Source organism: Netta rufina (genome assembly GCF_964035555.1).
Source record: "Netta rufina genome assembly, chromosome: 7".
Classification (NCBI taxonomy): Eukaryota; Metazoa; Chordata; class Aves; order Anseriformes; family Anatidae; genus Netta; species Netta rufina.
The window spans coordinates 29,751,387-29,773,542 of NC_140130.1; the positions used below are offsets into that span (position 1 = coordinate 29,751,387).

A 22,156-nucleotide genomic window follows, 5' to 3' on the forward strand; every position below is an offset into this window, starting at 1 on the left:
TCGTTATTGTGGGATTGAATTCTTCTCTACAGTTGCCATTTCTTCTAGTCAAATAAAAAGAATTTAGATAGCTGTGTCCTCAAAAGTCGATCTTAATGATTCTCCCTTAAGTTGGTATGAAGTATTCAATATAAGAAAGGAAAAGACACCATCTATGTCTCAACAGAGTTCAGGACAGTATAGTAATTTTGTAAGGCCCTTGTAAAGTATTATCCTTTGCTCTTTGAAAGCATAATGTACTTTAACAGAAAAAAACACTGTTTATTTTCTTGGGTTTTTGTTAAAGCTGTTCAACAACTGAGTAGTTGATAGTCATTTGCACATGTCTAATTAGACGATTACAACTTCTGGAAAACATGTTTGAAAATATTTTAAAAAGTGGGAATAAAAAGTACTCTCAGTGTTACCAACCTTGATTTATTTATTTTTGCTTCTGCTAAATGACTGAGGCCCTTATGAGTTTAAGGGAGTGTGAATGAAGTGCCTTGCAGTTTGTACATGAGGTGGGGACAGCCCATTCTGAATTGTGCAAGGACCCTTCAAAATCACAGTTCTAGCTAACATATGTCTCGTTCATTACACTCTCATTTTGACATTTCAGTTATGGAGCTTTTGTTACAAACCCCATGGTTTCACAGAAATGACCATTGCCAGTGTATATCAGCATGGTCTATTGTATCATTACCAAAATGTTAGATGGGTGGCAGCTCATCTTCCAGCATGGCTTCTTGAAAAAACTATTTCAGTTTAGCAGGTCCTGTTCTTGTGTTTTACATTTTTCTGAATCTCCTTGAAAGCTAGTTACTCATCCACCTTTCCCCAGCTAATTACTGCAAGTTCTTAAAAAAATATGACATTAAAGGTTCCTGCTTACTAGCACTCTAAAATTCTCTGCATCTTTTCCAAACACTTCGCTGGATCTGACAGCATATCAGTCAAGGATATGATATATGATACATCAGTGGTATATCAGCCTGACTCTACAGAATGTATTAGAAAATTGAGTAAAATCTAAGCTGTCAGTTGTCTCTGCTTTTTTTTCAAATTTATTACAGCTTGCAGTATAATAGGACTTTCAAGTGAGGGATAAAAATTAAATGAAGGAGTGTAAAATTAACATAACAAAATTGGATCACAATGTGTTCTGTTAATCCTCATCATTTAATTTTCATTTTATCTTGTAAAAGTCTCAGTTGTCACTTTCTGGATTTTGATCACCTCTTCAAGGGAGAACATTAAACTCATTTTCTTCCTTGTGTGTTATATATTTTCTTTCCTAGTAGACTGAGGTTTTTTTAGGTCAGTTAACCTCTTCCACTTTATTTGAAGCCATTCATATTTTTCCTTTAGTAAGAACAGTTGTTATTTTAGCAGCAGGTTTATTAGAATAGTCTTGTCCTTGTATAAATAAGTGGACAGCATCTCTCACATGAAAGAACAACAATGAAATACTTTTGCTCCCTTGGAATATACATACAAAACAGAAAGCTTAATCATTTTTATTTTTTTATCATATCTTTGTAGGTTGGATATTTGATCTTATATAGGTTAGTATCTGTCCTCTTTTATCTTCACTCTCACATACACGAATGTAATTGACTCTCAGACCCTTCTTTGTGTACCCCAGTTTTTCTGACTATAGATGGAGATCTTCACTACGAAACTGAAGCAGCGATAAAGCTGATGGACGTTTTTCTTGTACAGTTTGATGAGGATTTCTGTCTTCATTTACCATCATTTCACAATGAAAATTCATTTCACCTGAGTGAGCCACCTTTCTGACATCTTTTGTCCAGTTATAGTCATTCATGAGAGGCAAAGCATTTGATTTGATTTTTTTTTTTTTTGTTTTATCATTCTGTGCTGAAATTCTATCTCTTCTGAAGTCAAAAAGAGGTCAGTAGTACCATCAACAGTGTTACTGTAGTCAGCCTTCACCTTCAGGTGAAATCTTCTAGGTTTATCCTACGTTAGCACTGTTTATGAGATGAACAAAATTATCAATGGAATACAGTTTCCCTTTCTCTTTTCAGAAGTTTAATTGTATCAGATGTCACAATGACTTCTACTCTTGTAGCACTCAAGGAATGAAAGCCTCTTTCATGGCCTTATCAATATGTGAAGAGGGGAACAAGAAGATTCATCAATGAACTTCTCTGCTGAATGGGAATGCTTCTTTTCAGTTGTTTTACACTTTAGAGGGAGGAATCACCAAGCACCATGCAAAAGATCAGAAAATGTAATTTCTATAAAGGTGTATTATATACATAAATCTTCTGAAAGAGAGATACCTTTGGGATATCATAGACTGTAGACTTTGGTGTAATCCATTACCCGTGCTGATATAAACCTTTGATTTGTGGGTTAAAACCTGAGGCTGAGTAACCTCATAAATATGCTAATCCAGAGTAATCAAGAAAAGTGCTATTGCAAATAAAAAATTTGTATTCCATAGTTCCAGCAGTTTTATAGCATGCTCTTCATTTATAACAATAAACTTTGGGAAATTACTCTCTTCATGTTTAAGTAAATGCTTTGCCCTTTTCTTGGCATCTCACCAATGAGTGTTACATACGTTATTTTGAATGACATGATCTTTATGCAAATTTCAGTGCATATTTTGCCTTTTCGAACTATTTGATTTTTAAAATGAACAAAACAGTACATAAATGTAAAAAGCCAGCTTATGTAGCCCTGTAATTTTTTATTATCATTTTTTTGTTAGGCTGGAAACTAACCAGTGTGTTAACTAGAAGATTGTCTGGCAAAACCAGCTGTACTCAGTATCTAAGCAGAGAAGGTCACAGATTTTTAAAAATACGTTATACTTTTTAGCAGCACGTTTTCCCTGTTATATGTATTTCTATAAATACACGTAGACATGAACTGTAAATGGCAACTGTAAATCATACTAAGTTTTATAGTTATTCAAATGGCTCTACGTAGATATGTATATATATATTTATTTATTTTTAGGAAAGGTGAAAAATGTCTTCCATGCAGAAAAGAAAATAGGACATTTTTCATGTTTATAAACTTTAGAATATAAGAATTATTCTTTTCTTTGGGGATACGTTTTCTCTGTGTTAACAGATCCCCATGGAATGCTGTATACATAAACAGTTGTTTTTAAAATCAGTCTTTTCAAGAAATAAATAGTTTCCTTCAGTTAATATTTCAGTTCTGAGATACTGCAATACTAATATTTATTTGGCTTTTATAAATATATATATATATATATATATATATATTTTTAAGGTAAGACCTCTAATCCATGTCTAATGAAAACTGAGTTACTTACGAAAATGAAGGAACGAATAATCAGTCAGTTCTGAAATCATATATTTCTTAGTTCATATGAAATATTTGTCAAAAATTATTTTTCTAGTTTCTGTAATAAGTAACTATAATTTTGTATTTGTTGCCTGAAGGACTGAAATCTAAACACTGGTCATTTGAGCAATATACTGTTTTCCATTATATTGGACAAACACTTTTGAGCTTGTCAGACCAATGGTATAATGTAGATGTATCTCGTTGCATGTGAATCAGATTTTTATTTTTTAGTATGAAATCAGGGTCCACTTTTTGGTGAGCTGAAACTTGCACTATCAACTAGTTTATATAAAATAAGGTTACATTTCTATTGTAGGTTTAAAGTGACACTTTGTAGAAATAAGACTGCTATTAACCTCTTTAAAAATAGAAAATAATTCAATACCTGTTCACTATTACTTCCTTCAGCCATTTCAACTTGAGTCTCATTTACTCTTTAAATACACTTGTTGTGGTGCAGTACCACTGGTTAGATTTTTATAGAGTAACAGTAAAAATAAAATCCAATCACTGAAGATGAAAAGCCAGAATCAGTTGCTCTATGACCACTCTTCAGTGCTCCATGCCCCTGAAAAGCTCTTGTTTTCTAATTTGATCTGATTCCTTTTGAATTTTATTTTTGTTTAAGTCTACAACAGTAAGAAAATTACATATTAATAAATAATAAAAGGTCATTTATGCTAAGCCATCTGGATAGCTTTGTAAATTAAACTTATTTGAACAGTATACAATTTGAGTAGAGGCAAGTACAAAGTTGTTAATTGTCCACAAGTTTAATTCACTATAACATTTTGGCACTTGTGTATCCTTCCACAACATCCATTACCCCTTGCTTAGATCAGAAGAGCAGGACATGTGGATTTAACAGCATTAAGATGACTGCAGCCTTATCCTCAAACGCTTATTTTCTCCTGTAGGCTGTACGGAGAAGTCAGGGAGTCAGCATAATCATATTTCAAGTACATTGTAATAGACACAGGAACAAAAACCGAAGCATGCCATTTTGTGAGACATTTTGTGTTACACAGAATGTTTCCCCTTTAATTTGCATGCATTTTCCACAGGTTGCCTCTGCTCATTCTGTAAGCATTTCCATTTTTAAAAGGTACCCAATTTCCTTCAGAGTTAACTTCTGTGGATTTTGCAAACTAAACAAAGTACCAGGCTTTTCTTCTTATGGCATTCTGCATCCACATGTGCTCTATGGTGGAACAGGACTAAGTGCATGTGATGTTGCAGGATTCTCTGCATCAAGGGTCAGTGAAAAGGTGGTTTGGAGCCGGAGTGGAGGGGAAGTGGCCAAGTGCTAGTCAGGCTTGACAAATGTTTGCTTTAGCTGCCCTAACAGAAACTTATGCTCTGGTTTGCCTAGTTAAGATGACATGGTTTAATGTTTTTTCTAGCTGTGCCTGCTGCACCCTGTCTGATCAGTCAGCAATTCAAGAGCTGAGATCTTTAACTGCTGACTGGTGTATACTAGAGCATTGTATTCCTTGAATTGCAGAGATGTTTTTAACTCTTCATGTGAGAAAGAGCTCTGAACCTTTCTCTGCACCATAACTGCTGGGAAGTGACATATTCACCACAGTGAATGTTCTCTGATTCATCAGATGGAATTGTAAAGCTATTTTGTAATTTTGTAAATTTTTTTTTCTACAGTAATTTTGACTCCTTTTTCCGACTTCAGCACTCGGGAAGCTTTTTTTTTTGTTAAAAAAAAAAAAATCATTTATGTGCATGCTATCAAGTAAAAAAAATTTCCAATAGGCTTTCTGTAGCATCAGTAATTACAGAACAATTACTTAAAAATTAGCTGTACAGTGGTGGTTGGTAGGTATCTTATTGGATATAAGAACCCACAAAGGATTCCAAATTGCTTCATCAACTCTACTCCTAGTCACCATTTGACAGAATAACATGAAAATAGTGTGCTGGCACCAGCAGATTTAACCTTGCACCACTAATTCAATTTTGACATTGACAAAAATATCATATGGGTCTATATCAACCATATATAAACTTGGAGATTTCCTATATTTATTTTTTTGAATAAATATAATTTACAGTTTTGACTTATTCTAGAGCGATAGCAGTCTGCTAGTTGTTTGAATGGGATTCTCTATTATGGGCAAGTGTTCCTTATGTTTTAGTAATCCATGAGTCATGCTACATCAGATGAGAATGAAGGTATTACTGTACCTAGGTAGTTATTTATTCTCTTTACCTGCAATAGTGGTTATGCTAACAGGAAAACATTCTCTAACAGGCCCAACTGTCAGAAGGAGACTTTAACTTATTTAAGTCATAACAAGATGTCAAGAAGTCACAACAAGAAAGCTGAAGAGAGGGAAATCAGATTCTAGCAAGCAACAGGAATGGATTTTCCTTTAATTTAGTCTGATGACTAAAACCATATCATCATGCAGTGCTTCTCTTTGCATTAGAATTTAGCTTGTAGCATTTTTAAAACTATTATTGGGTTCATTCAACTCTGCCTGAAAGATTCCCTGACTCCATTCATTCAACTTCTATATATAATTTTCCTGCCTGTCCAATTACTCCAGTACAGACTTCTATGACACAAAGTTTCTGAATAAGTTGTCTAGAAACTTTGCTGTTTCACAGTCAGCTTATGAGAAAACTCAGTCTTGCAAAGATTTATGTCTGAAATAACTTTCTGGTGCTGTAGGTACTATAGGTGTCAATTACTTTTTAATTTAATTTTTAAACATGTTGTTTCTCCCTTGTCTATGCCTCTTAATTCTCTTTCAATCTCTCATTGACTTTAATATTCAATATTTCAGTTTCTTAATAATGTCTGTATTAATCATTGTGAAGTTATTTAGCATACTAAATTACACTGTAAATTAGGTAACGGCCCCTCTCCCCCAGTTTTTCTCCTTTACTACTTCAAAGTAAAACTGAGGATTTCTCTGTGTGGTATGCATTTGTGGTATGCATGTGTACATATGCACAAAATTATATATAGCAGTAAAATAGTAGTGTATGCATATTGATTTTAATAGGCAAAGTGTAATGTAGGAAAATAATCAGCTGTAAAAACTTACTTTAAGGATGTTGTTTGTCTCTTTTGAATACAAACGTAGATTATCTTTCAACCTCTCATCATTCTCAATAGTGGAAATAATATCCTGTAATTATTACATTATTTGAGAAAGAAAGGGGTGGGTATCTGGATAATCTAATGTATGCCATCACAAGAGACAGGACTTCAGTATGCAGAACTAATCTCTAGAAGCTGTTTATCAAATTTTGATGCGAAGGCTGTGATTCTGAGTCTGATTTTCTTGAACTCATCTTTCATTCTCTAAGTTATCAATATGAAAGTTTTACTATCACTAATTCTCATCAACTGGGAGGACTGTTTGTCAAAATTGGTCTAAATTATTTTCTGGCATTAACACAGCAGAAAGCAGTAGGATTCTGACAGAAGGCACTTAGCTCCATATTACTTCTCTGATCACTTCATTCCAGCAAGAAGGAATATTATTTATTTTTTTATTTTAGCATTATGCTATTTTGCAGAAATAGCTAATCAGTATTTAGAAAATATAGGAAAAATGTATCTTACCTAACATTACTTAATTCAAAGTCTGACACTAGGTATATAATCTAAACTAAACATAGACTCCCTATGTTGTTAGCAGAGAGAAAGTGCAGCTCCACAAGTTAATTTATCCCACATAATATTAGTCCCACATCTACTTCAGTCACTTGTTTACTTGTAGCCTTCCAACGTCTGCTGACTCTTTTAAACTAGCTTACTAATTTTGACAAGACTTTTAATTTTCACGTCAAAATTCACAGAAATATTCTTTCAAATTTCATTTTGTATTTCTAGGAAAGTCAAAATATAGAATGAAAAAATGAAAGTGTTTTTGAAAAAATGAAAATCTTTTGCCTCCACATGAAAGTGTTTAATGTTTCTTTAAATTAGACAGAAATAACTTGGATTCATTAGTAGCAAATTTGTCCTTTATCTTGGATTTTTATTTATTTATTTATTTATTTTACTGAAGTAGAAGATAAAAGATTTTGTGCTTCGCCTGTTGGGAAAAGCACAGGAGAAAAGGACAGTGTTTCCTACCGTTTGCTTTTCACTGGTGCAGGTCACTCTTCATATTCAAAGCCCAATGTGAAAGAGCAATCATTACCATTCTTTTCTCTCTCTAGCCCTCCTACTAGCCTCCCAGTTGTAGTTATATTTAGCAAAATATCCCAGTAACTGATCTTTTCTTACGTGATTACTGATTATTCAGAAATCATGTGTTTCAGTGATGTATTTACTGATATCCAAGAAATCAACAGAGTTTTTTTTTTTCACCCAAATATTATGTAGTAGAGGATGTCTTTAAAAATAGTCTATTTTTGGTCTCTGTAGTCATGTTTCTGCACAATTTATACATAAAGCTCATACAACAAATAGTAAATGTAAAAGCCTATGACATATCTAAAATTTTCAACAACCTGTTCCCAAATTATGACAGTATTTGATCTTTACCATCTTTCCTGATAAAATGTTATGTACAAGAACGTGCTAAACTACATAAATATTTTCCTCAACTTTTACGTTTATTGTCTAGAATTGTCTCAGTCAAAAAGAATTCCTCAAGAAAATGTAAAAAGGGATGGACAACAAAATGAGTTAATCTTCATGTTCAATCAATATCCATTCGTTCTGCTTCAGAACATACACAGTATCAGTGTGGGAGTGTGTAATAGTTTTATCCAAGAAGAAATTCAATTACAGTTCTGATGATACTGAAGGAAGTAATAATTCTGTGGGGTTTAAGTATGCATTATCAACACAGTCCAGGCAGTTTAGTTTGGGTTATGTTGTTGTATTATGGTTTCAGGTTTAATAATTTGACCATCTACCAAATTTTACCCCATATTTATTTTAGTATCTCTTATTTGTTCATTCTACATTCGTTAACAGTGTAAGATGAAATAATTGTATTAGTGGAAGTATTTGGTCACTGTCTGAAAGCCTGCGCAGATAAAATTTACATTAGTGAATAATTTTATGAAATAGGGAATTGATTAAAATTGCTTTTTGTGCACATTATTTGAATATTTGAACAATTTCATGGATTAGGTTCATGTTTACTGCAAATGTTATATTGTATTTAGTGTGCTCTTGTTGTGCTTTATTTTCCATTTCTTTGTCCTTTTGCTTGATTGATTTCTTTAGTATTGATTTCTTTAGCTTCTTTTTCAAACTGAGACACAAAATTCCAAGGCAAGACTTACTGTTTCCATATGAAAGATGTCCCCAAGTTAGACTTTCAAAATTGTCTGATTTTTTGTGGTGGAACAGATCTTGACCTATTGTTCTGTAAGAGTACTGCTGCTGTATGGCAAAGGTGAATTTGACATGAATCATCTAGAGCAGGGGGGAAAAATGTATTCCTTCAGACATTAACTTTAGAAGATCAGAAAAATCTCTGTGTCCAAAAGTGTAAATTCAGCGTATTCACTGATCAGTAACTGTCATTTATTCAGCATAAAGTGTATTTCCTACATTTTGCATGTCACCAAAACTTTATAAAAATTAAGAAATAACATAGATAATGTTTATCCTTGCAGCACTCTCTGGAATATTCACCCAGTAAAAAATCGAGGGAGAAATACTGATAGAAAAAGCATATCTTATAACAATATTTCTAAAGTTAAAATTGCAAGATGAGTCTTGGAGATAAAAGTTTGCATCTTTTATTAAGCCAGCTGGATAACTGGAAAAGTTAGACAAACTTTCAGACACACAAGTCCTTCGTGTCTGATACAGAAGCATCAGACTTCAAAGCTAAATCCAAGTTGAAAGCAATTGCTTAGAGTTTAATTATAGAGCATTTTTCATAAAACAGTTGCTGCAGTTCTTACTTCTCAGTACTGAACCTCACAACTCCTTCACAAGACGAACCCTGAGACTAGGATACAAAAAGCATTGGCTTTAGAAGTATCAGTTTTAGGCATATTATAATTTCCTTGCACATGTTTATCTTTCCATGTTTCTCAGGTTATAAACTGTCTATCCCACTTTTTTTCCCTTATGACTTTCCTATCTTATAAATCCATTGTCCTCTCTTACTTATCACTTCTACTCCACCCAAGAAAACTATGTCTTATATGTTCTAATATTTAATTAAACTGAGCAATCTTCCCAACCTTTATTTTTCTTTCAGGTCATCTGTACTGCGCAACCAGAAGAGCCCTTGACTCATTTTTATCTTGTGAAAAATATATTGATGCCTATGGCTCTGTCTTATTAACATAGATCCTCATAGCTGGAGCTTCACTGCTATTAGAATATTCCAAACTACCCAGCAAAAATTCATCTTTTCTCCATTTCACATTGTCCATGGTAGTTATTGGACATTTCACTATTGATGGAGCTCTGTCACTTTTTAAATATTTTTAATCAGAAGGCTTAGGCAATAGAAGACAAACTTCTATTTTTTGTGAACTGGGTGTCGAAATTGGACATCGCATGACCACTGAACCAAAGCCATTTGATTTGTAGCAGGCCTACAGTTTTGTGATTTGCAGCTTAGAAAGCTACTAGCAACCGACTATTAGTTTATCATGTATAATGAATTTGCTGAGATAAAACCATTAAAGGACTTAGAAATATTTTTGTAATTTTTTTTTAGAGATCTAATGCTGGTGAATGAAAGAATTAGCATCTACACCTGAAATTATATTGCAAATTATGTATCATAGTACTTCAAGTTGTCATATTTCCTTTTTTTTTTTTTTTTTTTTTTTCAGTATTAGGCTCAGTAAAGGAGAGGTATTATTGTTTTTCTTTCTACAGGGAAACTAGTAATATGCTGGAAATTTTGCATGTTAATTCACAGAGGTCTTTTGGTTTACGTAATTACTTACCACATGGCACTTGGTAATTGTATTCCATAGGAAATGATGGAGTTGATACTCTTCTTGATCTTCATTTAGAAGATAGAGACAATATTTGTGGCATCCATAGGCTTATTAGATATTTTGGTGAGATTGAGGGCTATTTAACTGTGATGTGTTGCAAATTGCCAATGAAAAAAAAAAAAAAAAAAAAAAAGAGATATTCATCTCCAATACCTTTAACTCCAAAGCAGAAAACTGGGATTGAAATAATTTTCCTTGTCTCATCCTCTGTCTATGTAGGCAGAATAATAAAAAAAAAAGACAATACCATTTGTATATAGATGAAAATCCTATGGAAATAAATCTTTGTAATTATGTTATGGTTCTTTGTGTCAGGCTTAGACTCATGACATTCTTTGCTCCTTCATGATGTACTTGTAATTAAATTATGTATCAGTTTTTTGGTTAATATTCTGTGTTGAAATTAGTCTAAGATGCATGGTACTGTTTCTTCAGAAAATGCTGTAGTTCATCTTTTAAACATGAGCTTACCATCATTCAAAGATAATGTTTGATAAAATTTGAAATTACTTCTGGAACGGAACTTTATATTTTACTGGATTTTGTTTGTTGTTCTAAACTATGTCCTGTACAACCAAACAAGTAAGTTTTACAGACAGAATTTCTCATGTGGGTATGTAAACAATAACTCGAGCAAAAAACATTACAGTTGCTACTGTTTAAGTAGATTATTGGACTAAAAGTAGGTGGAATATGTAAAATCATTCTTATTGTGTCTGTATTTTTGTAAAAAAAAAAAAAAAAAAAAAAGTGTATGCCATCTTGAATTTAGGGATATTCAAATCATATTTAATCATTAGTATGCATACAAAAGCATTGAAATGTTGTAAGTATGCTTGGTTCATATTTGCTGTGGGTTGAAAAAGAGAAATGATGGCAGCACAGTCTCTTAGGGAAAAAAAAAAAAAAAAAAAGATGTAATACTATCCTGATATGAGACTGATCAGATTGCAGTTTTCCATTGCAGGACTTTTCCTTGACAGTAGTTGTTTCTGGAGTAACAGCGTCTTTCAGTGAATGCTGACACCTCAAATGAAGATAATTGCAGTAATGCAAAATATAATTGCTCATTCAGAAAATAGCCTTCTAACAGCGTCACAAAATATGAACTCTGTTGAAACTGACATGCTTTTTTCTCTTGGTATTAGTTCATCTCCTGAAATATGGTACTTGCAGAAAATGTTCTGGAAAAGCCAGCAGTTAACTTGAAAGCTAAATATTATTTGAGGGGATTCTAGCGTACATTTAAAGTACAGATTGAATATAACAAGCTGTTACCAAATATTCTTAAATAATTTTTTCTGCTTTGGATGCACTTTTATATTGGGCCAAGTGAATCTTCATGTCCTTGCTCAGGTTTTATCTTTTCAATAGAAAGTAAAGGTTATGTTGGCATTAAGAGATACTTTACCACTTTTGACCAATTTTATAATTTGTATTCAACTTTTTTCAACTCCCTAATATCTCTCAATTTTAAAGCAGTATTCATCATGACAGTAACCTAAGTTAAAGTTTCTGAGAACATTAAATTTCTACTTATATTGAACAAGTGTAAAGACACTTGTAGATTAGACTGGAATAGCAAATCTGACCATTTTTTTCTCTCCTGCTTTAATCCCACATGGTTGTCAGCTTCTTGTCTTTACACTGGCTCCAAGGCCAGAATTACCTGCAGCAGTACATTGCTAGTAAAGAGAAAGCAGAAATTATGTTTAAGAGACGTGTTTGCATGATGGTGCCCCCATGCTTATTCCTGGTATTCCAGTTTGCATGTTGTTCCTTAGGGTTTAAGTTATCTCACCTATGGTTAGCTGTTTGGCTGTCACAAGACAAAGTAATGCCATTATAATACTAAAGTTTACATTATAGCTTTGTGTTAAAATAATACTTATTGAGTATCATGAGTTATAATTTCAAAAGTTCACAAACTGACTGTGAAAGGTAGTCAAACTAATTTGGAATAATTGCTAGCCATGATCAGATCTTAACTGCATGAAGATTTCTAAAATACAGTTAGATAAACACTTTGTGCAATTCAAAGTAGGAAATTCTGCATAGCATTAGTCTAATAGTTGCACTTTATGAAACACTGAGCAACTCAGGGACTTAGACATATTTGCAGTTATAACTTCAGTATTAAGTGCAGTCCTTAACATTAGTGAAAAGTAATTATAATAACAATTATGGGCTCTATTCCATGTAAGTGTGAGTGTGCGTCTGTGTGTATGCTGTCTTAGAGATAATTATTAAATCTTCATGAAAAATTACAGTAAAGAGTTGAACTAATGCATGTTCTAGTTTGGTTGTAGAAATGTAGCCTGAAGGAACATTTATTACTTTGTCTTTAAAGTAATGTGCTTTGAAAGAGTTTATTATGCACCAGAATTTATCTGTTTTTCTTTGAAAATTAACATTCTTTTTCAAATTAGGCAATTAAAATATTTTAAATGTATTAATTTTAAGCACAAAATGATTTTTGTCATTTCCAAAACCATGTTTCAGTGTTGTAATTACAATGGAAAATGGTGATAGTTAAAACATACTTGACTATAAAGATGATTTATATTCATATGATATATTAATATTTTGCATGTTGCTTTCATTTTTTATACCAAGCAAGTTTTATATGGATATTGCTATTAAATTTAATTCAGCAGAAAGACTATATTTCATTGTTTGTATGTTGATACAAAGACATGGGAGTTAGTTATGCTCCTCACATTATGGTGAATGCAGGTGTGTGCATACTAGACTGAAATTACACTTGAAGCTGATCATCCATGAAACCATAAAGCCCCAACCTAAAAAGAACAGTTGGCTCTGAAAATGTTGTAATTTACTTCTATTTTATTTGCAGATTGCCTTCTCACAGCACAATACTATCATGGATCTGGTGCAGTTCTTTGTTACCTTCTTCAGGTAAATTGCTTTTTCTCTTTTCTGACAGAAATCATGCTGATTCTATTCCATCAAAAAAGTACATTGCCCAGCTCCTTAATCTTAAGAAATGTCTGAAAGGAAGTCTTTAAACTCTGTTCAGTAATTTGCACTGTAGAGGATAGAGGCGGTTGCCCTGCAAGTAAAGGCAGCTGTTGGCATCTTTCATATATCAGTGGTACAGTCTTCACACTTACGCATCTGACTGATCTTTATGCAGTATTTCTTATTACACTGATTAAGAGAAGCCAGCTTTACTGAAGTAATTTTTATGATTTACTTAAGTATTTTGTGTGCCTGTATTTTTTAAAGTGTTTTACCAAATTATTAGAAATGCTCATTCTATTCAATGTCTTATTATTTTTTAATAAAGGCCCCTAAATCACTCACTTTCATGGGTCAGAGGTGAATTGTGAAAGGCAGTAAATGATGGAGGAGATTTAACTGTGGCAGCAGCACAGGAATTGGTTTCCTCTGCAAATGGACAACTATTCTAGGATATCAACAAAACTCCATTGAAAGACTTCTTAAAAGTTCAGCTGTCTTATAAAATGTCACAGACTTTAATATACATGGATTAGTTACAGTGCTTTGAAATCTTGCTATGAATATATTCCTCAATAGCCATGAAGCGTATGTAAAATGCAAACACTGACAGACAACTGTGTTCATCAGACTTTGTGTATTTTGAGAAATGCCATGCATTTATTTCATAAGTTCACAGAACAACTTTTCCCTCTGCTCTAATCACCATGCTTTGAGGAACGTTTTTTGAGGAATCAGACACAAAATGCTGTGAACAGGCCAACTTTCATGAATTGCTCTCACCTATAAAGGGGCAGAAATGAGCAGGCCCTGAAGTATTCTGCATCCAATATGTGGACTAATGAGCACTTAAGTGGCTGATGCAAAACCTCCCATTTCTCCTTTTTCACCATAAAGAGACCAGTAACATGCTGGTTGCCTAATGGTCAGTCTAGAAGTGTTTTGTTTTGTTTCTGGGAAACAAAGATCCAAAGCAACATCCAAAAAAAAAAAAATAAATAAAAATGGTGCTCATGTGAACTTTAAGACAAACTCCTATTGAAGAAAGCAAAATCTGTCCAAGTGTGATAGAACAGGCCTGTGACAAATAGCAGAGGCAGATGACTAAGAGCAGTTTATTTCTTCTCTGTGTCATAATGCTGGCTTAGAAATGGTAAACTATAGGCTGTGTGATGGTAATGTCTTCTGTATAGATATATTGCGGTAGTTTTCCTGGTATGATGTTCTATCTGATATGGTTTATTCATGGCAAACTCACCATGCTCCTGATGAAAGATCTTGCATTGCCTATGCTATGCGCTAGGGAAACAAAGGCCCATCCAATACCTGTTACTGAAAGAAGGGGTGTCCTAGTTGGCAGCTGTGGTACCACTACCTTTGATGCAGCCCCAGTGTAATTAACAAGGCTTTAGGCTGGCATTAATTTCAAGAAGATGGGCTTGCAGCCATCTGCAGCATAGCATTAATATCCAGTTGCAGAAATTCTTATAGTGGTGTTTTTTGTTTTTTTTTTTTTTTTTTAAAGAAACAGGAAATCCTATTGGTAGTGCATTGCAGTAATACCAGCAAGGACCAAAAAAGTTTGCAATTAATGGCAAGACACCTTCTGAATACCCACATATGTCAAGCTAAGGTTTGATTCTTGGGCTTGATGGTTACGATAAGAAATGGAATGTCTATCAAAATATATTTTAACATCTTGATGTAAGGTTGTATGATACCCCTTGATGTTGAAACATCATTTAGAAACATCTTTAGGTTTTCTTGTGACATTTAGAGTTTCGCAAAACTGAATATCACTTGGCAGCCTGTTTGACCGGGAGTGTCATTCAAAAGTATAAGCAAACTGGTTTAGTAGCAAAAAGTGTGCTTTTAAGAATGGTACTCTGCTTTTAAGAGCTTTTCTTGAATGACTTTGGGCTAAGTTCTGTATTATGGTATAAACAAAATCATTTGTATGTGTATGTAGGAAAAAAAAAATCAGGCTGACTGGTCTGGACAGGCAGCAGCCTCATGATTAGAGTATTAATCTAAGAGAAGGGAGACTGATTTGTGTGCTCTTCTGCCTTATTTTTATCACTGTGTCAGTGCTGTTGCTCCTGGCTTATCAAAATGAGAATAACTGGGGGAAAGGCTTTCTTTGGGTTCACTTCCGTGTGATTAGGTGTGGCTTTAGGTGTCTTCAGATACAGCCACAAAGCCTGGGATGCAGGGGAGTGTTCTGGTGCTTGTAGATGTAGGCAGGATATCTGGTGCTTGTAGATGTAGGCAGGATATCTATGTGCTTAGGAAATCTCATTCTGTGTTTATCGGAAAAAAAGTAGAAATAAAAAGAAAAGCACATAATAGAGTCACTATACACAAAGCAGATTTTGGAAGGTAAGGGAAGGAGGTTGAGTTAGTCTGAATGAACTAAAGGCATACCGGCATAAAATAAGTTAATTACACTGCAGTCCCAGTCAATTAACTCTGCTTAGAAAATTAGTCTGAGCCCACAGCTTGGCTAACTGGCTGTCTCCAATACAAAAGCTTGTACTGTGTTTTTTTGTTGGTGTTTTGTTTATTTGTGTGTGTGTTGAGCACAGAGCTATAGGTGTTAGATCGCCATTTGTATTCTTACCATGGAATTATCATGGAATCACACATAATGTCACAGCAGCACTCCCAGGTAGTAACTACTGCACGCGTAACATCCTTACCAACATCTGAGGTACAAAATGGTCAGTCAGTGTAAATGATCCAAAGAAGAAACTGTCAGGCTGTTTGTCATTGAACTATTAAATGCAGTGTGTATTTGCAATTGTAGTAGATCTACAGAAAATACTTCCTGCGTTCTTTACAAAGAACCAGACCCTGAAAAATTTAGAAGGAAAAATTTCTAGTTAAAAATTTCCATTACAACTTTCAGTAGATTTTAAATTGGATGTTATTTCCACAGGATCACTAGTCTCAACAAGCTGCAGAATATTTCTAATAGGAAAATGTAGCAATAACTATTTTTTTCCCACTCTAGTGAACAGTTAGTTATACCCAAGAAAACTATTAATATGACCTCTCCAAAGTGGTTTATAGTAGTCAAGGTTTCATCTGAAAATTTTGCTTCAATAGTTTGCAACAGTTTGCAACTCAGCCAAACTATTTGATTTTTTTTTCATTTTTCTTCCTTCCTTTTTTTTTAAAAAACAAACAAACAAACAAACAAAAAAAAAACAACACATCTATATGAGCTGGATAGAAATGTAGTGTGTTAAAACACTGGCAAATTACATTGGTAATAGTTTACATCATGTTTACCAGGATTATTGAAAGAGCAAACAATTGTGTATAAACACAGGTTTAATGTGCTTACTGTCAAAATATGTTTCAACCAGCCTTGAAAAATGTGTCTAGGACCTTCTCCATTTTCCACCCTTCTGAGCACAGGCTATAACCCTTCCCACCCTGGCTGCCCAGCCAAACCAGGAAACAGATTTGTTTGACAGTCACTGTTCTTTTAAACGATCATTCATATGTAAAGCTTAAAACTGTTCCTTTATGGTGTGAGTGTTCCAGAGTAAAAGATGAAGTATGCATTTTACCGCTTCATTCAGAAACATGAGAATAAAAAGCATCTCTAGAATTTTCAAGATGTATCAACTATTTAAAAAGTATTATTGTAAGGAAATGTAAGGAATTAGTTTTAGACTATACATAAGAAAACAAAAAAGCTATGGTTAGATCTGTAACTAATGTACAATCTACTATTTTACAGCTTAGAACAAGAAAATGATAGAAATTCAAGTTCTCTTGTAGAAATAAGCAGAATATATTATGGGAACTGTAGTGCCCTGGGCCATGATATTTGGTGGTGTGGTGGTGGTGTGGGGGGGGAGGGGGCATACTATTTAATGTCTTATTTTTTATACTGGATTGTTTTGTTGTACCTACTGGTGAAGTGGTGTAGTGACCTTTTCTTGGAAATCAGAAATGCAATCAGATATCTAAAGGTAGTAACAGATTCCCTACAAGTCTTATTGAGACTGTGGCATCTGTTTTGTGTTTGTCACTTTTTTTTTTTTTTTTTTTTTAGCTTATGCTTTGAAGACTTCTAGCTGCCATACCAGTTGAGAAGTGTGTAGCTTTTTTTTTCCACCTGCTTTGAAGCAGTAAAGATCTCATTAGAAAAATTTCACAGGCAGCAAATTTGAATGATCTTTCTTGTTCTTCAAACTAAAGAAATTCAGTCCTCACTATTACAGACAGTTCATTCTGATGTTGCCCTCACCAGTAAACAAGCAATAAGCTAAAGCCTGACTTTTTTTCTTTATAAGCTATAATTTAAGGAGTTTTCAGTGTCAGCAAATCTTACATTAAAATATTGTTTTAGTTAAGGAACATTTTAGTCATTTTCCAGTAGTATATTGAGTGTCTTTAATTTCTGAAAACATATTTTTTCTTTAGATCATATTTTATTGTGTATAAAATTTTCAATAATCAATATTTATTAATTTTATTTTATTTAATTTTATTTGTCTCAGTAAATCCTGAATTGAGAGCTAACACACTCCTGAGTTCTAAAGCTGCTTCTGAATAAAAGTATGGTTAAGAATTTATAACAGTACTTATGCATTTCTTGGAAACTTTTTTTTTTTTTTTTTTGTATCAAGAATCTGAAGCACAACTTCGAAGTTCGAAGTGCGAAATGCAATTTTTTCACATAATCCTGAGAGCAAGAATTTGAAACAGATAACAAAATTTAGCTATACGTATTGTTAACTGCATGAAGTTCAACAAGGCCAAGTGCCGGGTCCTGCACCTGGGGCGCAATAACCCCAAGCAAAGCTACAGACTGGGAGAGGAATGGTTGGAGAGCTGCCAGGCAGAGAAGGACCTGGGAGTGATGGTGGATAGTCAGCTGAATATGAGCCAGCAGTGTGCTCAGGTGGCCAAGAAGGCCAACGGCATCCTGGCTTGTATCAGGAACAGCGTTACCAGCAGGGCGAGGGAGGTGATCGTCCCCCTGTACTCAGCTCTGGTGAGGCCGCACCTCGAGTACTGTGTTCAGTTTTGGGCCCCTCGCTACAAGAAGGACATCGAGGTGCTTGAGCGGGTGCAGAGAAGGGCGACGAAGCTGGTGAGGGGCCTGGAGAACAAGTCCTACGAGGAGCGGCTGAGGGAGCTGGGCTTGTTCAGCCTGGAGAAGAGGAGGCTCAGGGGTGACCTTATCGCTCTTTTTAGGTACCTCAAGGGAGGCTGTAGCGAGGTGGGGGTTGGCCTGTTCTCCCACGTGCCTGGTGACAGGACGAGGGGGAATGGGCTTAAGTTGAGCCAGGGGAGTTTTAGGTTAGATGTTAGGAAGAACTTCTTCACTGAAAGGGTTGTTAGACATTGGAACAGGCTGCCCAGGGAAGTGGTGGAGTCACCATCCCTGGAAGTCTTCAAAAGACGTTTAGATGTAGAGCTTAGGGATATGGTTTAGTGGAGGGCTGTTAGCGTTAGGTTGGAGATTGGACTCGATGACCTTGAGGTCTCTTCCAACCTAGAAATTCTGTGATTCTGTTGTGATAGGCAATGAAATGCAACTGCTACAGTCATACTATTTTTGTAAGGTGTGTTTCAAATACAAAATGCCAGCCATTAACTTAGCAGGCTTTTCTCTGAGCATAGATCTTCTCTATGCTCTCAGAATGATTCCTTCCTTTGTCTGTGGTTCAGCTTTTCAGGTGGAGCTGCCAGCTGGTGGATTTTATCACTGGCTGGAATGGTATGCTTTCATTGTATTCATTTGTAATGAGTGGAGTGATATTAGGAAATATGGAAGCAAATTTTTCTTGCTTGCTATTAAGACATTCTATGAAAGAATGGCCACTTAGGATCATGGGGTACACTCTTCTTCACAAACCTTTCTGTGTGCTACAAGTGAGGAAAAAAAAAAAAAAACAATGTTCAAAATATGGCCTGTGTTTATTGCAGGAGGAAGGAATGGGCATTTAGATTATGACAAGGACTAGTATGAGTTACAAGAGGAGATACTGAAGAAACAGATTATCACCCATATCTGTATGACTGTGGGTGCCAAGAACTCAAAGCAGTCCCTTCATTTAGGTTTCATGCAATGAGAGTGGATGGCTGCACTACAGCCAGTTGTGTCAGATCTCCTGAGAGCTTGAATACTGAGAGCAAGAATGGGGCATTCTTGGTGTAAATTTGCAACAGGTGAATACCTTCTCTTTACGAGCATCCTTTGGTGAATCTGTGCAGTTTTGTGTTTCGGTTTGGTTTTGTTAAAAGCAAGGATGATAAATTAATGCTGGATTTTAGCATGCTTTGTTTCAGAGATTGCCATAAAATGGACAAAGTGCAGTCTGTATGGATCAGATCATGTCTACGATGGCTAGATTCCCAGGAAATGCAGAAATCTTTTAAATCAAAATTGAAATATCTTCTGGTTACATGCAAATCAAGTTATCATAGCAAAAATGGATTTTACATTTAGGGCTAGAATAAAATTGATTTTTACTTAGTCATGCATTAAACAATTTTCACCTGACTTCGAAGTAAAGAGTTGTTTGACTCCCACTGGGACAAACACGTCTATGCTGCAGTGGGTAATTTCAGTTTTTGTTATTGTTGAAAATATTTGTTTTTGAACTGTAAAATGTAGCTTTAAGTCTTCTGTACTACAAATCACCAGGAAGCTTTGCCATCACAAAGTTATTTGATATATTTATATTTCCTGAGAAGGCAGCCACTTGTTATTAGCCAGCAGGCAAAGGAGATTCCTCAGTACCACTGGACCGGTGGCTCTTCTAAACAACAGATGAGTCACTTAATTCCCTGGAGAATAGAACTGTTTTCCATTATTTTATTCTTGTTTTTCTTCTTTCTTTGTTCATCCTTTTGAGTCATTTGGAAGTGCATTTGAGTGCACTAGAGCCTGAAATATTTTGATTTCAACAAACTGTTCCTCAAAGTACAAAATATTTGCTCAGCTTGAAATCTGGAGGTGGTCTATGAACTTGCTTGATGTATAGCAGATTTGATCTTTTCCTTCCTTCAAATACTTGCATTTAAAATTTTCCATTTCTGACTTCACCTATGTGTCAAATACAGTATGCGAGAGCTGTTCAATGTGCCTGGTGAAGTATTTAATCCTAAATGTTGCCCGGTTCATAATATCTAGAAATAATTTCTGTTGTTGCTTAGCCACAGATGGAAGTTGCATAATCAAGAATAGATATGAAATTCTACCTCTTGTGGGTTGTATTTTTTCCTGTGGCTGCATGAGAGAGTAAGTGCTGATCACAGCTGAATTAAGTTTGATGAAGGGTATAAAAGAATCATTATGTACAATGGAGCAGTTATACATAGATGTACAAAATTATTAGATGGGATGCTTCATATATAAAGATCCATATCCCATAAGATATATTCATTTTTTCCCCAGCAATGTGATGCTTGAATGTAGTTGCAAAACCATATCAGCATGCAAATAATCTTTGAGTGACAGTAACAGGATTTGAAAGATTTATTTTTTTGCTAAAAAACAAAACAAAACAAAAAAAAATGTACTCCAAGGAGCATTTTGTCATTTCTTTTGCAAAATCTCATCAGAATTGAAGCAGCCATTATGTAGTTGTGTTCACACCAGAGGTCTCTGAAGGTGACATCTGTAAGATATTTCCCAAAATTTCTGCAGAAAGTATCAATGTTTTTTTAATTATTTTATTTTTTGAAGATTCAGTTCTATGCAGGCTCTCTTACTCTGAAGCAGTTCTGTAAAGTTTTCCTTTCAGTGATTTTATTTTATTTTATTTTATTTTATTTATTAAAAAAAAAAAAATCCTACATTTTATATTGTATTTTGTCAAATCTGGTTAGTCAGTTGTTTTCTCAGACTAAAGCAATGTTGGAACTCACAGCTATTTGTATTTAGAGTGCTTAATCCTAGTCACTTTTATGAAACTCCATCCACTGCACTTTAACCAAGGAATTAGAACAGGTTTTCATCTCTGATAAATGGACTTGAAATTTTGCTTTTGTCATTTTAATTCAAAAGAGAAGCAATTCTGTCTTTTTTATGATAGGGTACATGTAATCAGTTGCAAAGTCAACTTCAGTAGTCTGTTTCCAGATGTAGATAAAGAAGTGGGGTAAAAGATGTTTAGATGTTGAACTTAGCGATATGGTTTAGTGGAGGACTGTTAGTGTTAGGTCAGAGGTTGGACTCGATGATCTTGAGGTCTCTTCCAACCTAGAAATTCTGTGATTCTGTGAAAGCCGATGAAGAAAAATAATTAAAGAAAAAGGGAAGTAAAATAGTGGAGTTTAGGCAATAATGTTATTGTCCACTACAGCAAATTATAAGGTGCTTTCTCAAGTACTCTACTGGTCTGTCTTAGCAGATGCAGTTGGTATGGCATGTTGTGAAATAAGTGACATCAAAGAAATGAGCTATCTGCTTATGGCAGTAAAGAAATACTGAGGGTCCTTGTATTGAGAGTGCTAGACTGAATGTCATAGTGTGTATTTAATAACCATTAAATATTAAAATTTTAAATATAATTATTTTTGAAAGGAGACTTCTGAATTTGAAAGGAATTTATGCAATCAGCTTTGAAATGTAGTAATGAAAAAAATACTACAGTAAAATTTCCCTGTACCAAAAAAACATTTGGTATGGAAAATTTTGGTTTGTATCTAAATGGCTTATTTATTTATTTACGGGGATGTGTTACATTTTGTCAGTAAGATGCAATATTATGGAAATTCTGGTGTGGACTCCAAAAGCTTCCCTAAACCATTAGAAGAACATTAGATTTACATTAAGAAGTAGTTAAATAATCTATTTATATGCTAACATCGAAATTTAGTCTGTACATGTGGCGTAATTATG

The 22,156-nt window shown here is 34.4% G+C and overlaps 1 protein-coding gene across 1 annotated transcript in view; it reads left to right on the forward strand.

Moving 5' to 3' along the window:
- Positions 1–22,156, forward strand: part of ATRNL1 (attractin like 1) — a gene marked incomplete at both ends in the record, with an annotated part of 490,387 nt that overhangs the window by 237,853 nt on the left and 230,378 nt on the right. Inside the window, one exon of the mRNA XM_084290483.1 lies at positions 13,157–13,218. Coding sequence (XP_084146609.1) covers positions 13,157–13,218 — 62 coding nt within the window. The remainder of the gene's footprint in view (positions 1–13,156; positions 13,219–22,156) is intronic.